Source organism: Nicotiana tabacum, chromosome 7, assembly GCF_000715075.1.
Source record: "Nicotiana tabacum cultivar K326 chromosome 7, ASM71507v2, whole genome shotgun sequence".
NCBI lineage: Eukaryota > Viridiplantae > Streptophyta > Magnoliopsida > Solanales > Solanaceae > Nicotiana > Nicotiana tabacum.
The window spans coordinates 72,546,682-72,563,237 of NC_134086.1; the positions used below are offsets into that span (position 1 = coordinate 72,546,682).

The following is a 16,556-nucleotide window of genomic DNA, read 5'->3' on the forward strand; positions in this document are numbered from 1 at the left end:
CATCTTTTCACCTCAACTCTATTGATTACATATAGCCAAATCGTGCAATTTTTTCCTACATAATTTTCATGTTTTTCCCCATGGGAATAGCAATGTTAAGTGTCCATATTCAGAGTTAATGAAAATTTTACAACAAGCTGCCTCAAATGATATAGTTGTTAGAATCGAAAAAATCATGTGTCAAGCAGAAGCTAGTAACACAAACCTTCAACGACGATAAATGAGACAACAAAATAGAAATATACCAAAAGAGACACAAATATTTAACGTGATTCGGCCAACTGACTTACGTCCACAACGGAAATGAGCAATCCACTATATTAAAAGAGAGTACAAAATATCGAGAGAGCAAACTCATGAAGAGGCAAACACAAGTGATACACTAACACTTGTCCCGTAAAGTTCTTCCCCTAAACACGATTCTCAAACCACATATGGCTACATTGTGGATGTTGCTGAATGAGAAGGAAGGATCCTCAATTTATAGAAGTCCAAACTTTTTCCTACCAGCAAAAGGACTAGCTAAATATGAAAGATTTATAATTTCCTTCTACAAAAAGGAAAACCCAATTTTGGTAAACATGCTTCACATTCCTTCAATAGATAGGAAAACCAAACATGGTAAGAAAATTAGGACAACACCTAACAATTCTCCCCCTTTGACTAAATTTTCTGACGAAATTAACTTAATCCACCTTCGTAACATAATTTAGGCCAAGGAGGAGAATTATTAGGTGTTGTTATGATTTTTTTTTACCATATTTGGTTTCCATATCACTTGAAGGAAAGAACAACATATTTACCATAATTGGGTTTTCCTTTTTGTAGAAGAAAAATATAATTCTCCTATATTTGGTTAGTCCTTTTTCTTATAGGAAAAGGTTTGGACTTCTATAAATTGAGGATCCTTCCTTCTTATTCAGTATCATTCACAATGTAGCCATATGAGGTTTGAGAGTCGTATTTAGGAGGAGAACTTTACGGGACAAGTGTTAGTGTGTCACTTATATGTGCCTCTTCGTGAGGTTGTTCTCTCGATAATTTGTACTCTCTTTTATTATAGTGGATTGCTCATCTCCATCTGTGGACGTAGGTCAGTTGACCGAACCACGATAAATACTTGTGTCTCTTTTGATATATTTTTCTTTTGTTGTATGATTTATCGTTGATCAAGGTTTACTTGCTAACTTCTGCATGACACCTGTTTTTTCCTGTCCTAACACTAGTACAAATCATAGTAATTTAGAAGATTATGAGAAGCAACACTTTTGTGCTATAGTTTTCAAGGAATTTCATCAGTTGATAAGAAGCTATATATGAACATATCTCTAATTTCACCTTTGTTAAAACCATACTTCCTGAGAAAGCCCTCTTTCTTGAAACCAACCTTTTCTAGCACCCTTTGAGATCCTACATTTTCAGGCTCCACCAAGGCTTCTAGCCTCACCAAATAGGGAAAATCTCTGAACACAATAGGGATAGCCATCTTTATTGCCATAGTAACAATTCCTTGTCCCCAATAATCAGAACCAATGGCATAGCCAATGCGAGCTTTGTGCCTTTCGCTCCCGGATTCTGGCCTAACTGATATATAACCTATGGAACGGTCATCTAAGCATATGGACCGACGCCATGGATGTGGAATAGCAACTTCTTGGATATATTTTGATGCTGCTTGAATGGAGGTGATTGTGTGCCATCTTAGATAAGAGGTTACTTTGTCGTCGCTAGCCCATATCAAGAGGTCATCAGCATCAGAAAGTTTGAATGGCCTGAGTGATATTCTTGAGGAATCCATTTCTACTTCTAGCTTATGATCTCCTTTGTTAACGCTGTTATTGGATTTGTTAAGTCTTAGTTGAGTGAGTGTTGGACCATATCAGAAGGCATGTGATCCTGTGGAAAAGTATGAGCCACCACTCTTTTGTAAATGTCAATAACGTGATAATGTGGAAAACTACAAATATGGCTGCATGGTTTATTGGAAACCTGATCTTGAATAAATTTCTATGCTGGAGATTAGAACATGGATGAATTTTCTAGAATATGTTTTTAGACTAGATATGGCTAGATTTTAGAAAACAGCGGTTTTCCTTTTTAACTTTGTAACTAATTAAGCTAAAAGTAGAGAATGCGATGACACGAGAAGCACTATATCTTACTTTGAATGCTTTTCTTTTCTTGCACTAAAGCTCATAGGGATTTGTTGCTTTTCCTAATGGCTTAGCTTTTGTCTTTCAGTTCAACAAATCATGTAGAGAGAGCGCTCATTTTTTATGCTTTAGACTATGTGGAAATTTGAACATGTTGTGTGTCACTTCTGATACCACTTGAAAGAAAGAAAAGGAAAAAGGCTCTAAAAAAAATACCCTCCTAGCTTTTGAAGGGGGCTGTGTAAAGATTTCCTAAAACTATTTGAAGAACATATAAGTTTAAATACTTTAAAACATCATAAAATTATTGATATGTACTTCCTCCAGTCCACAGCAAGTAGTGACCACAAAACTATTTCATTAAAGAAATAATAAATTCTAGACAAACATAGTTAGTGTGATTATATTACCCTTAATTAAATGTTGCACCATAGTTATAATAGCACTTACTTCTCTTCTAATGTGAGGAGTAAATGACTTTTTAAGAATATGTACATAAGGATAATTTTGGAAAAACAAAATAATTTTTTTTTTGATTATATAAATGGACACTTATTTTGAACCAAAATAAAAAAGCAAATACCCAATATTGAATTCAAAATAACCTCACGCTTCATTTAGTACACTTGGGATGAATTTTCCAAGAAAAGTTGGTAAGTAGTCAAGTGAGGCGGCTGCAGAAAATTTTGGACTTTTTTTTTTGGTTCGCAAATGACCCATGATAGCTCCATTCCTCGGTCACCAAGTCATAAATAAAGTAAATACCCAGTTGAGTCCATCTTACACGGTTTCAAGACCAAATTATTTTCCAGGAGGATCCTTAGTTGACTCAATTAATTTACACGTTCAATTTAAGTCCAAGAGGAATGTTATAAAATGCCATGATGTTTCAATGATCTAAAGCTAAACATTCTATAACATTTGTAAACAAGAAACTTGGGCGCTTTTTTGTTTCAGAAAAAATTTCATTTTGAGGATATGGAGTGTGATTCATCCTGTGATCTTACAGCGAAATTAGAGGAGAAATTGAACTTGAGTCAAAAAGAAGACGCTGCTACAGATGGTGATTCAGATATTACTCTCCGTCCATTGGACCTCACCGATGTAGATGATTTTATGGAATGGTTTGCGGATGATAACGTTAGTAAGTTCTGTTCTTGGGACACTTTCACATCCAAAGAAGATGCCATGAATTATGTCGCTGATATTGCCATACCACATCCATGGTTTCAGGCAATTTGTTTAAATGGAAAACCAGTTGGTTCTATTTCTGTATCACCATTTCATGGAACTGATAGATGCAGGGGTGAACTTGGATATGTGTTAGCATCAAAATATTGGGGCAAAGGGATTGCCACAAAGGCCGTGAAGATGGCGGCCACCGCCATATTTGTGGAGTGGCCACACTTGGAGAGGCTTGAAGCTGTGGTGGATGTTGATAATCCAGGATCACAGAGGGTGTTGGAGAAGGCTGGTTTTAGGAAAGAAGGTGTTTGAGGAAGTATTATCTTCTTAAAGGGAAACCAAAAGATATTGTTATGTTTAGTCTTTTATCCACTGATCCTCAAGTCAACTACTTTATGTAGTAGGTTGGAAAATCTTTAATTAATTGGTGTCACCAAAAGGTCATCAGCATCAGAAAGTTTGAATGGCCTGAGAAATATCCTAGAGGAGTCCATTTTTAGTTCTAGCTATGATCTCCTTTGTTGACTCTGTTATTGGATTTGAGTGATTTTTTGACCATATCAGAGTAGACAAGTATGAGCCACTGTCACACCTCCTTTTTGTGCGCCCGCCCTGAAGGGTTAAATGCACGAGGGGAGTTTTTCCAATTTAAGTGATAATATTCGAAATGAGATTATTTATTTAATTCAGAGTCGCCACTTGGGAAAGGTTTGGTTTTTGTTGTCCCAAGTCACCGGTTTATCTTGAATCCCAAATCGAGGAAATTTTCGACTTTTCCAAATGAAGTCTGCGAACCAGAAATTCTAAGTAAGGAATTCTGTTGACCCGAGGGAAGGTGTTAGGCACCCTCGAATCCCGTGGTTCTAGCACGGTCGCTTAAATTGTTATAATGACTAAATATCTGATTGAAATACATGTTATGACTTATGTGCTTTTATTAAATTTAAAACCGCTTTTATTATTATCATTTATTTTTGTAAAGAATTGCAACGTCGTGAAAATGCATCTCGAACCACGTAACAATCAATGCACCCGTAGTTGTTAATACATTTCGACTCCGTTGAGATTTGAGTTTGGGTCACATAAATGCGCACCCGAATTTAGGAATGTAATTTAATTAAGTCGCGCCTAAAGAGTCTAACGCATTATTATCTTTGGGGAAGGCAGTGAAATTCACTAAACAGTCCATCCCAAATTCTAAGTATTCAATATATATACACTTATGAGGGACTCGCAGTTTATGTCTCTCATTTAGCGAGGCTCATCTCATTTTGGTGAAGCAGGTAAGCCTACGATGATTACATCTTTATTATGTTCGTTTCTAATAAATGAAGAAAGAAATTACGTTCTAAGTAAATTGCATGCTTGGCCGATTCCGGATTCTTGTTTAATTATCTGATTGGTTGTTTATGAGGTGGGAATCGCCTCATGCCTTACTTCAACGAGTGAATACGCTTGTTAATTTGCTAAGGGAGATTGCAAGCAAGACGAATAACATATACTAAACTTACACTAAACGGCCTTGAAGTTTGAATTTAAACTAGCTTATTTGGGCTTGATTAATGGAATCGACTATTTATTAGAAAACTGCTATTAATTAGATTCAAACTGCCTAGTGAAATTCGGATGTGAAGGAATTAAGTTGAATAGTTTAAAACTAATTTTGCATCTGTCCAGGTTAACAACAATCCATCTTATACGTACATCACATAACTAAGAATGAAGTCTAGTTTTTGGTGTACCAATTACTCGTATGTTCCACGCATTACGTAATCACATCATACACACAATTAAACAAGGTAAACCATTGTAAGTTAAGATAATTAAACAGACCCAGTTTTAAATACAAAACTACCTACTTTGTCTTCCTATCGAGTTACAATCTGAAGATTTGCGCGAATTTACTAACACTTTATAAGACTATGGGTGCAGTACCAAAGGACTAAAAATTCTTCGCATCTTTCATTTCAGATCATTGCTATTGTTACATCAATATGTGATTCGAAAATGTGTACCTGGATGCTGAAATGCAAAGAAGAAAATAGAAGCAGCAAGTCAGCAACAAACTCAGATGACAGCAGTGATCACAAATAAAGCAACGAGCAGCAGCAGTAGCAACAAATAACAACAGAACAATTGGAGTAGAATCAAAATCCCAGATAGACCAAATCCAGGAACAAACCAAACGAAATAAACAACCAGTAAACTCAGTTGGGACTTGGAAAAATCAGTGTTGAATAGACAGGTCGAAACAAGTGAAATCAAGACAACAATGGAAAGATAGTTTCTAATTTTTGTCTGTGTGTTTTCTCTCTGGCTCTCTATCTCTCTCCTGTATATATCATCTCTCAATGTATATCTGTATATGCCTATTTTTTGTGGTCTCTCTCTGTGTATGTGTCTGTATCCTTTTTCTTTTTTAAATTTTTTTTTTAACTAATGGAAGTTCTGCCTCTTTTATAGCCTAGCATCAGCCCTTTACAGTCTGTTAAACACATCAAAACCCCCCTCTTTTCTGCTATTTTTCCACTCATCTTTTAAAAGTAGAACCCTTCCCATGAGATTCCCTAACAGCCTTTACTTAGATATGGTTTATTATTTCTTAACCAAATCAGGGTGTGGGCAGCCTGAATATGCCCTGACAGCATATGCTGTCAAATTATTTTTAATCTCTAAAAAGGGCCTTAATGCACATGCTGTGCACAAGTGCACATGCCACCAATTCAGACTGCAGCTAACAAACCAAATCCTTAAATTTCTAATTCAAATACAACAACTATAAGTAGCTATACTCAATTCTCAATTTGATTCAAACAAAGTTCTGCAGGAAACAAATCAAATTGTTATCGTTCAAACAACTGAAACTAATCGACGACACGTATCGAATCGACTATACTAGTTATAACATATACAACCAACAGCCAAGGATTGGATTCGAACAGTACTGAACAAGGGGTTCAGATTGCACTGTCAAAACAAAGATGACCTTGGGAACTAATTACTCAACCAATTTCAATTTCAGTCGATTGTACAGTTTACACATACACACATTATCAGTAAATGAAGAAAGACTTGACCAAATACAGAGGCCGGGGAAGGTGGACGGAAACAGTCGACAAACAATTCAAAATAAAATTAACTAAACATTTGGGGCAACAAACAGACATTTAACTACAACAAAACTCATGAATTGATAAAAAGAAAACAAAAATACCTGAAATCTTGAAAAATCAGCAAACCCTAGCTCGGATTTGAATCGACCTTTCTTTGGGTTGAATGGACTTTAATCAAAGTGTTCTCAACTGAGAACACTTCGATTAAGGTCCATTAGACCCTAATCATTTGGCTCAAACGGACACAGATCAGACATGAGGACTACTAGGGCTCCTAAAGGCAGATTTGGGATTTATGTTTCCCTGGTTAGATTCGGACCAAACCAAGCATGGTTTGGTCACGAGGGAGGTCAGAGGAGGGCCTGGTATGAACCTGGGGTGGTTTGGTGTAGATCGCATTTTGCTCGAATCTTCAAATGAAGATTTGAGAACCTAGGGTTTGATTCGAGGCCAAAGGACAACAGATCTATGTTCAGGGTGGTGAGGCGGTCCTATGGTGTTAAGGTTGTGGTCACCGACGTCCATGCCGCCGGGTTTTTGGTGAGGGGAAAGGGGGGCGGCTCTAGGGTTCCGAAGGTTTGGGTCTGTGAAGGAGATGACCTAAGGGCAGGGGGTCTTGGATAGGGGGCAGGGTAGGATTTGAGGCCTTTATACGGGGTGGATGGTTGTGTCTTGGCCGTTAGATCACTCGAGATCAACGGCCTAGATTCAAGGGTTAATCCAAATGGTGTCGTTTGGTTTAATATTGGGGTGGGGTTGGTCCGGGGTTGAATGGGTTGGGTAATGGGATTATGGGTGGAAGATCTAGACCGTTAGATCAATTTGGTTTGATGGCCGAGATGGATTGGCCTTGGAACGACGTAGTTTTGGTGTCAAACTACGTCGTTTTGGAGGCCTGGGATGGGTCTGTTGGACCGGTTGTCTTGGGCTGCTCTTTTTGGGCCTTAGATTTTAAATGGGAAGCAATCCCAATCCTAATTTCAGACCAATTTTGCACTCTTTTCTTTTATTTCTCATTTTAAAACACAAAACCTAATTAAACAAAATTAAAACCCATTAATTAACACTTAATACAATTATTATACACATATTCGAATATTTAAAATAAGTAAAATCACACAAAGGCAACAAATAGGACAAACGATGCATATTTTGTGATTTTCCTTTTAATAACCGGACACATTTTTTTTGTATTTTTGTTTGATAAAAACTAGAAATGGACAAGATTACAAATAACTAAACAAAATTGCCACGTAAAATCCAAAAATTGTACAGCAAGACCATTTGCTATTATTTTTTATTCCTTTTGGAGTGATTATCGCGTAAACAAAAATCACGTGCTCACAGCTGCCCCTCTTTGTTCGGAAACACGAAGAGTTTTCGTGCAAAGATAAAGTGAGCGGATATGAGCGATTTTTGCCTATTGGAAATACTCCATGTGAAGCACATTTTGAAAGATTTGACCGAATCTTTGCTTCGAAGATTTCCTACATATCCTGGGCTAAACAAGAATCAGGTCAATGTAGTTCGGGAAAACTTTGGTAGCGGGGACTACCATGGGATTGCAATGCTTGCTGTTACTGCTGCTGCTGTTGCCAACTACTGCTTACCGACCGCCTTATTACAACCAAAAGAAAATTGAAAACCGAACTAACTACTTATGCTTGTCAATTGCTAGTTACAAGATTCCTATCTATGATTCTTTTGCAACTTGATCTTGGGTCTTAGTTGATTTTGCTTGTAGACTTCGATCAGAATCTTGATGCTTGCAAGTTGTAGGCGCCTGTTTATTTCTGCGACACCGAGTGGGACGGGGTTGGTAGAACTCGGGACCTTGATTAAATCTTGGAGCGACCCGCCCTTCGCTTTTTCAAGTATCTCGGAACATCTTCTTTTTTTTCTTTTTTTTTTCTTTATTCTGGGTTGAGACTCATCTCATGGTCGTCTCGATCCATGCATCTCGAGGTTAGACCTGCGGGGAAAAACAAACGAACGAAATTTTCTGCCCCAGTTTCACTAGGAAAATTTCGTGAGTTAATTGCCAGGAAGCTTATAGAATTGATGAAGGAATTGGATCATTAATATTGCCACAAGGTATGAATGCTCAGTTTAGGGTTGGAGCCCTAATGCTGGCTAAACGGAAAAGCGCTCAGTTCAGGGTTGGAGCCCTAATGCTGGCTCAAAGAGTTCAGTTCAGGGTTGGAACCCTGATGCTGACTGAATGGAAAAGTTCAGTTCAGGGTTGGAACCCCAATGCTGACTAACAGACAATGCTCAGTTCAGGGTTGAAACCCTAATGTTGGCTGAATGGAAAGAGTTCAGTTCAGGGTTAAAGCCCTAATGCTGACTGAATGGAAAAGTTCAGTTCAGGGTTGGAACCCCAATGCTGACTAACAGACAATGCTCAGTTCAGGGTTGAAAACCCTAATACTGGTTAAATAGAAAGAGTTCAGTTCAGGGTTGAAGCCCTGATGCTGACTGAATGGGTAAGTTTAGTACAGCGATGAAGCCCTGATGCTGACTGAATGGAAAAGTTCAGTTCAGGGTTGAAGCCCTGATGCTGACTGAATGGAAAAGTTCAGTTCAGGGTTGAAGCCCTGATGCTGACTGAATGGAAAAGTTCAGTTCAGGGTTGAAAACCCTAATGCTGGCTAAATGGAAAGAGTTCAGTTCAGGGTTGAAGCCCTGATGCTGACTGAATGGAAAAGTTCAGTTCAGGGTTGGAACCCCAATGCTGACTGAATGAAAAAGTTTAGTTCAGAGTTGAAGCCCTGATGCTGACTGATAGACAATGCTCAGTTTAGGGTTGAAAACCCTAATGCTGGTTAAATAGAAAGAGTTCAGTTCAGGGTTGAAGCCTTGATGCTGACTGAATGGAAAAGTTCAATTCAGGGTTGGAACCCCAATGCTGACTAACAGACAATGCTCAGTTCAGGGTTGAAGCCCTAATGCTGGCTAAATGGAAAGAGTTCAGTTCAGGGTTGAAGCCCTGATGCTGACTGAATGGAAAAGTTCAGTTCAGGGTTGGAACCCCAATGCTGACTAACAGACAATGCTCAGTTCACGGTTGAAGCCCTAATGCTGACTAACAGACAAATGCTCAGTTCAGGGTTGAAGCCCTAATGCTGGCTAAATGGAAAGAGTTCAGTTCAGGGTTGGAGCCCTGATGCTGACTAAAGGGAAAAGTTCAGTTCAGGGTTGGAACCCTAATGCTGACTAACAGACAATGCTCAGTTCAGGGTTGGAGCCCTAATGCTGGCTAAATGGAAAGAGTTCAGTTCAGGGTTGAAGCCCTGATGCTGACTGAATGGAAAAGTTCAGTTCAGGGTTGGAGCCCCAATGCTGACTAACAGACAAATGCTCAGTTCAGGGTTGAAGCCCTAATGTTGGCTAAATGGAAAGAGTTCAGTTCAGGGTTGGATCCCTGATGCTGACAAAAGGGAAAAGTTCAGTTCAGGGTTGGAACCCTAATGCTGACTAACAAACAATGCTCAGTTCAGGGTTGAAGATCTAATGCTGGCTAAATGGAAAGAGTTCAGTTCAGGGTTGAAGCTCTGATGCTGACTGAATGGAAAAGTTCAGTTCAGGGTTGGAGCCCCAATGCTGACTAACAGACAAATGCTCAATTCAGGGTTGAAGCCCTAATGCTGGCTAAATGGAAAGAGTTCAGTTCAGGGTTGGAGCCCTAATGCTGACTAAAAGGAAAAGTTCAGTTCAGGGTTGGAACCCTAATGCTGACTAACAGACAATGCTCAGTTCAGGGTTGAAGCCCTAATGCTGGCTAAATAGAAATAGTTTAGTTCAGGGTTGAAGCCCTGATGCTGACTGAATGGAAAAGTTCAGTTCAGGGTTGGAGCCCCAATGCTGACTAACAGACAAATGCTCAGTTCAGGGTTGAAGCCCTAATGCTGGCTAAATGGAAAGAGTTCAGTTCAGGGTTGGAGCCCTGATGCTGACTAAAGGGAAAAGTTCAGTTCAGGGTTGGAACCCTAATGCTGACTAACAGACAATGCTCAGTTCAGGGTTGAAGCCCTAATTCTGGCTAAATGGAAAGAGTTCAGTTCAGGGTTGAAGCCCTGATGCTGACTGAATGGAAAAGTTCAGTTCAGGGTTGGAGCCTAATGCTGACTAACAGACAAATGCTCAGTTCAGGGTTAAAGCCCTAATGCTGGCTAAATGGAAAGAGTTCAGTTCAGGGTTGGAGCCCTAATGCTGACTAAAGGGAAAAAGTTCAGTTTAGGGTGGGAGCCCTAATGCTGACTAAAGGGAAAAAGTTCGAGGATACTGACTGAGCCCTTTTTTTGGATTTTCTTATTTTAGTAAAAGATAACAGAGAATTTCGTGGAAACTTACCTTTCGAGTGGATTCCTTATTGCCAAACTGTTTCTTGTACTCATGTACTCTCTTCTTTGGGTGACACCTGCTTCTTGCACGGTTGTCTTGGATTATACATGTTTCAACTTTTCAAACAAAGAGCAATTGTTAGCTCGGAAATGGCGGTTGGTTCGGTGACCTTGATTGTTCCGGTTGCTTTGTTGCGTCCTTATTTCTGTTGAGAAACTTTGCCATTGATTGGATTCAAATGGCGAAACCCTTTTAGACTGTTCAGGCTTGTATTTCCAGATTTTGTAATGATTTGCCTCGTAAGGCTCTTTTTTGTCCCGTTTTGCTTGGGGATTTTCAATGGGGATTTTAATGGGGAGACTCTGTGGGGATTTGTACAAGGGGAAGCTCTGTGGGGATTTGTCTGAAAGCGGCTCTGTGGGTATTCTTTACAAAGCGGACTCGCTGGGAATTTGTTGGGGTAGGCTCGCTGGGGGATTTTACAAAGGGGATTTGTACAAAGTGAAAAACCTATGGGGATTTTGCTGTTGTAGACTCTTTGGGGAATTTTTACAAGGGGAGGCTTTGCGGGGATTTGTACAAAGGGGAAGTCTGTGGGGATTTTTTTTTTGTTTATTCGTGACTTCACTTAGAATGCAGTCAACATCATGAACCATCATCAGGTTCGGACAAACGCACCAACGAAGCGGGGCATTTTCCTTTGCGAAACGGAATTCTGTGAAACCAATCCTACCACCTATCCTTTCTGGTATATCTGGAACTTAGGGTTAAAAATGAAAGGGATTCGAAGAAAAACAAAGAACAGAGAAAGCAAATTTCAGAAAAGAAGTTTCCCTTTTGGGACAAGAAAGACTTATCTGAGGAAAACAATGTTGACTTTAAATGGACATGACATGCTCTTTGGACTAGACGCCTGACCTTTAATGAACTTGTATTTCCTCCCGCACCAAAATGGATCTGTGTTTCCAAACCGGTAGAACTTTGCCGAGACTTTCTGGGGCGGAGTCATCCTTTTGGCCGACAGCGCCCTTTGCGGGTTTTCGCTAGCTGGCCTCTCTCATTTCCCTCCTTGCTGTCGCTTGATAGCACTCTTTGCGAGTTTTTACTAAACAAGCTCTCTCATTTTGGTTTCTCTACTCCCGTCGCCTCACGGTGCCCGAAGGTTTTCACCGACGAAACTCTCTCATTTTATTTCTCAATTTAGAGTGTACTGGCCTCCATTCGTGACGCTTCTTGGCTTTCCCTTACCTTTGGTAATTGATCTGAAAGGCTTGTGCTTGGCAAAGAAAAGTAGATGATACTACGACTTCTAAGCCGTTTTGACGTGCCCCAGTTTCAATTTCAAGGTAAATGGGATTTTATTGTTGGTGTGACTGAACCTCAGAGAGAGGCTGCCTACGTATCCTTTCGGAATCAAGTCAGACGTAGTTCAGGCCTCGATCAATGATTTTTTTTTTTGGTAACCCAAGAACTGTAACCGGCTCAAAGGCTTGTAGAGAGAGTTGATAGAGTTTGAGGTAGTGGGAATAAAACCTTCAGCATTTCAAATGTGTCAGGACCGCTAGGGTGTCACTCAGACATAGTATCTCTTGACTGCATCCTCATTTACTGCTGTTTCGGGGTCATTTCCTTCGATATCACCTAGGTACAATGCTCCTCTCGGCAATATCTTCCTGATGATGTATGGGCCTTTCCAATTTGGAGCAAATTTCCCTTTTGCTTCCTGGTGATGTACCAGTTGTCCTATTTCGAAGTTCCTGGGTCTGACTTTCTTGTTGTAAGCGCGGGCCATCCTTCGTTGGTACAACTGCCCGTGACAAACCGCAGCCATTCGTTTCTCGTCAATCAAAGTCAACTGCTCTAATCGAGTCTTGATCCACTCGTTGTCTTCGATTTCGGCTTCGACAATGGTTCGGAGCGAAGGAATTTCCACCTCTGCTGGTATCACAGCCTCGGTCCCATAAACCAAAAGATAAGGGGTTGCCCCCACTGATGTGCGTATAGTAGTGCGATATCCCAATAATGCAAAGGGTAGATGTTCGTGCCATTGTCGGGAACGCTGGGTCGTTTTCCTCAAAATCTTCTTGATGTTCTTGTTTGCTGCTTCTACAGCGCCATTGGCCTTGGGCCGATAAGGAGTAGAATTCCTATGCATTATTTTGAACTACTCACATACATCTCCCATCAAGTGACTATTCAGGTTCGCTGCGTTATCTGTGATGATAGTTGCAGGGATACCGAAACGACAGATAAGATTCGAATGTACAAAATCCACTACAGCTTTTTTGGTGACCGACTTGAGAGTGACAACTTCTACCCATTTTGTGAAGTAGTCGATGGCAACCAGTATAAATCTATGTCCATTTGAGGCCTTCAGCTCGATCGGACCAATGACGTCCATGCCCCAGGCAACAAATGGCCAAGGTGCAGACATGGGATGCAATTCCGTGGGAGGTGCATGACTGAAATCACCGTGCACCTGACACTGATGACTCTTCCGAATGAAGCTAAAGCAGTCCTTTTCCATGGTTATCCAGTAATAACCTGCTCGAAGGATTTTCTTTGCTAAGACATACCCGTTCATGTGAGGTCCACACACTCCTGTATGTACTTCGTGCATGATCCTTCTTGCCTCCTCGGCGTCAACACATCTTAGTAGATTGAAGTCCGGGGTCCTTTTATACAACAACTCACCGCTCAAAAAGAAACCACTTGCATGCCGCCTAATGTTTCTCTTTTGATCTCCGGTAGCATGCTCGGGGTATTCTTGCGTCTTCAAGAACCTCTTGATATCATGGTACCATGGCTGTATGCACAATCCTGCCTCGATTACATTACAGTAACCGTGTCTCTCCCTGATTTGGATTTCCAAGGTATCGACATGGGCGTTGCCTGGGTAGGGTAGCATCGAAGCTAAAGTAGCAAGTGCATCTGCTAGTTCATTGTGACATCGCGGGATATACCTGAACTCTATTGATTTAAAACGCTTGCCAAGATCCTCCACGTGCTGTCGGTAAAGGATAAGCTTGACATCCCGAGTTTCCCATTCACCTTGGGCTTGCCGGATAATCAGGCCAGAATCTCCCATAATCAGTAAGTCTTCGACATCCTGATCGATCGCCATATGCATGCCCATGATGCAGGCTTCATACTCAACTGTATTGTTCGTGCAAAAGAAACGCAGTCTAGGTGTGGCGGGATAATGCTGACCGGAAGGCGAAATCAAAATTGCCCCGATTCCTACACCTTTGGCGTTTACGGCTCCATCAAAGAACATCTTCCAAACATGAGCGTTCTCCAAGACTACTTCTACGGTGTTTATTTCTTCATCTGAAAAATAGGTGCTCAATGGCTGGTATTCCTCATCGACTGGATTTTCAGCCAAATGATCTGCTAGCGCCTGGGCTTTCATTGCTGTGCGAGTGACATAGACTATGTCGAATTCAGTAAGCAAGATTTGCCACTTGGCCAGTCTTCCAGTAGGCATTGGTTTCTGAAATATATACTTCAAAGGATCCAGCCTGCTTATGAGGAAAGTAGTGTGAGTTTGGAGATAATGTCTCAGCTTTTGAGCAACCCACGTCAGAGCGCAACACTTTCTTTCTAGCAGAGTATACTTGGCCTCGTAGCCGGTGAATTTCTTGCTCAAGTAGTAGATCGCTTGTTCTTTTTTTCCGGTTATGTCATGTTGCCCGAGGACACAACCGAAAGAGTTTTCCAAGACTGTCAGATACATGAACAGTGGTCTCCCTGGCTCTGGCGGGACCAAAATTGGGGGATTTGAAAGATATTCTTTGACTTTGTCAAAAGCTTCTTGACACTCAGCCGTCCATTTGATCTCCGCATCTTTCCTTAACAGCTTAAATATGGGCTCACACGTGCTCGTCAGCTGGGCAATAAATCGACTGATATAGTTTAACCTGCCCAACAAACTCATCACGTCTTTCTTCGTTCTTGGGGGAGGTAGATCCCTGATAGATTTTATCTTTGTTGGATCTAATTCGATACCTCTCTTGCTTACTATGAAGCCCAAAAGCTTGCCCGATGGGACTCCGAAAGCACATTTGGCTGGGTTCAGTTTCAAGTCGTACTTCCTCAGTCTCTCAAAGAACTTCCTCAAGTCTTGGATGTGATTATCCTGCGTCCTGGACTTGACTATCACGTCGTCCACGTACACCTCTATTTCTTGATGCATCATGTCATGAAAAATGGCAGTCATGGCCCTCATGTAAGTAGCCCCAGCATTCTTCAGACCAAATGGCATGACCCGATAACAGTAGGTGCCCCAAGGCGTGGTGAAGGCAGTTTTCTCGGCGTCTTCTTCATCCATCAATACCTGATGATATCCAGCGTAACAATCTACGAAAGACTGTATCTCGTGTTTAGCGCAATTATCAACAAGGATGTGAATATTGGGCAATGGGAAATTGTCTTTGGGACTCGCCCTATTCAGGTCTCGATAATCCACACATACCCGAGTCTTCCTATCTTTTTTCGGCACTGGAACCACATTTGCCACCATGTTGTATATTGGACTACCCGAATCACTCCCGTTTTCAGCTGCTTGGTGATCTCTTCTTTAATCTTGTCACTGACCTCAGTTTTGAACTTTCGTTGCTTTTGCTGAACTGGAGGACAATCAGGGTGAATTGGCAATTTATGAACCACTAGATCAACACCTAGTCCTGGCATGTCATCGTATGACCAAGCAAACACATCTTTAAACTCAAAAAGGAGTTGAATTTTCGCATCCCGCGTTTTCTTGTCCGTGTGAATGCTTATTTTGGTCTCCCGGATTTCTTCAGGAGTTCCTAAATTAACCGGTTCGGTGTCATTTAGATTTGGCTTAGGTTTATTCTCAAAATGTTCCAATTCTCGGTTTATTTCCCTAAAAGCCTCTTCTTCATCATATTCTGGTTCTGGGTTCATTATTTCACAATTAAATAGCTCGTTGTGATCTGGGCGTGAAGTCCGCAAGCATGTTATATTTAAAGCCGCATTATTACAACTGAAAGAAAAGATAAAGGAAAAATAATAAAATCCGAACAAAGGGAAAAATGAGAAAACAATGATGATTTTTTTTTATTTTTCTTCTTGAAATTTGGAAGACAACAATATTTACAAACTCAGGAATTCAAAACAACAATTAAAAGAAGAAAACATCCAAGTTATATCCTGGAGATAACTTGTGATGTAGGAAAGGTGGTAGGACAGGTCTACCCGGACTTCTGCCTAGTCGGGAATGGCGTGGCCTCCCAGTTTCGGAGTTTGGCATTTTGCCCCATATATAGTATTTCGGCGGTGCTGGTGCCTTCTCCTGGTTGAACCATGTGAGCCTCGTTGAGCATTTCTCTCATTGCCCCACATATCTCCTCTATTTCCTCAGCCGTGAAAACCTCATCGTCTTCTTCTTCAGTGTATTTTGGTTCGACGAAAGTTTCATATAAATCCGGCAGTGACCGAGGCAGTTTCCACCCCCCATTCTTCCTTTTCTTTGCCCATTCTTCATCTTCTGGAGTGGGTTGAAAACCTATCCCAAAAAGTTTCTTGGCGGAAGGCAAGGTGATGGGTTTCGTTATTCCCTGCAATGTTCGTCCTAGTCCTTTCCCTGGCCTGAATCCATGTCGGATCATCTCTTTAGACACCATGATCGAGGCGTTAGATAGGAAAGGTTAGGGGCAATGCCTTCCCTCTTCGTACTGCTCTGCTAACACAATCTCGAAAGCCTGATAGACCGTGTGCTCGCTCCCTTCCCTTGGTT

At 40.9% G+C, this 16,556-nt stretch overlaps 1 protein-coding gene and 1 pseudogene across 1 annotated transcript; one reads left to right on the forward strand and one right to left on the reverse strand.

Moving 5' to 3' along the window:
• Positions 1-29: 29 nt before the first annotated feature.
• On the reverse strand, positions 30-2,351 carry LOC107763535 (uncharacterized). The gene has a single exon (XM_016582019.2). The coding sequence runs from the start codon at positions 1,796-1,798 to the stop codon at positions 1,283-1,285; it is 516 nt and encodes a 171-aa protein (XP_016437505.1). The 5' UTR covers positions 1,799-2,351; the 3' UTR covers positions 30-1,282.
• A 601-nt stretch (positions 2,352-2,952) lies between these two features.
• On the forward strand, positions 2,953-4,027 carry LOC107763534 (uncharacterized; annotated as a pseudogene).
• Positions 4,028-16,556: the final 12,529 nt, after the last annotated feature.

What these genes read in the sequence shown, in the direction of transcription:
- LOC107763535 (XM_016582019.2), bottom strand. Translation starts at nt 1,798, where the DNA reads ATGGATTCCTCAAGAATATCACTCAGGCCATTCAAACTTTCTGATGCT.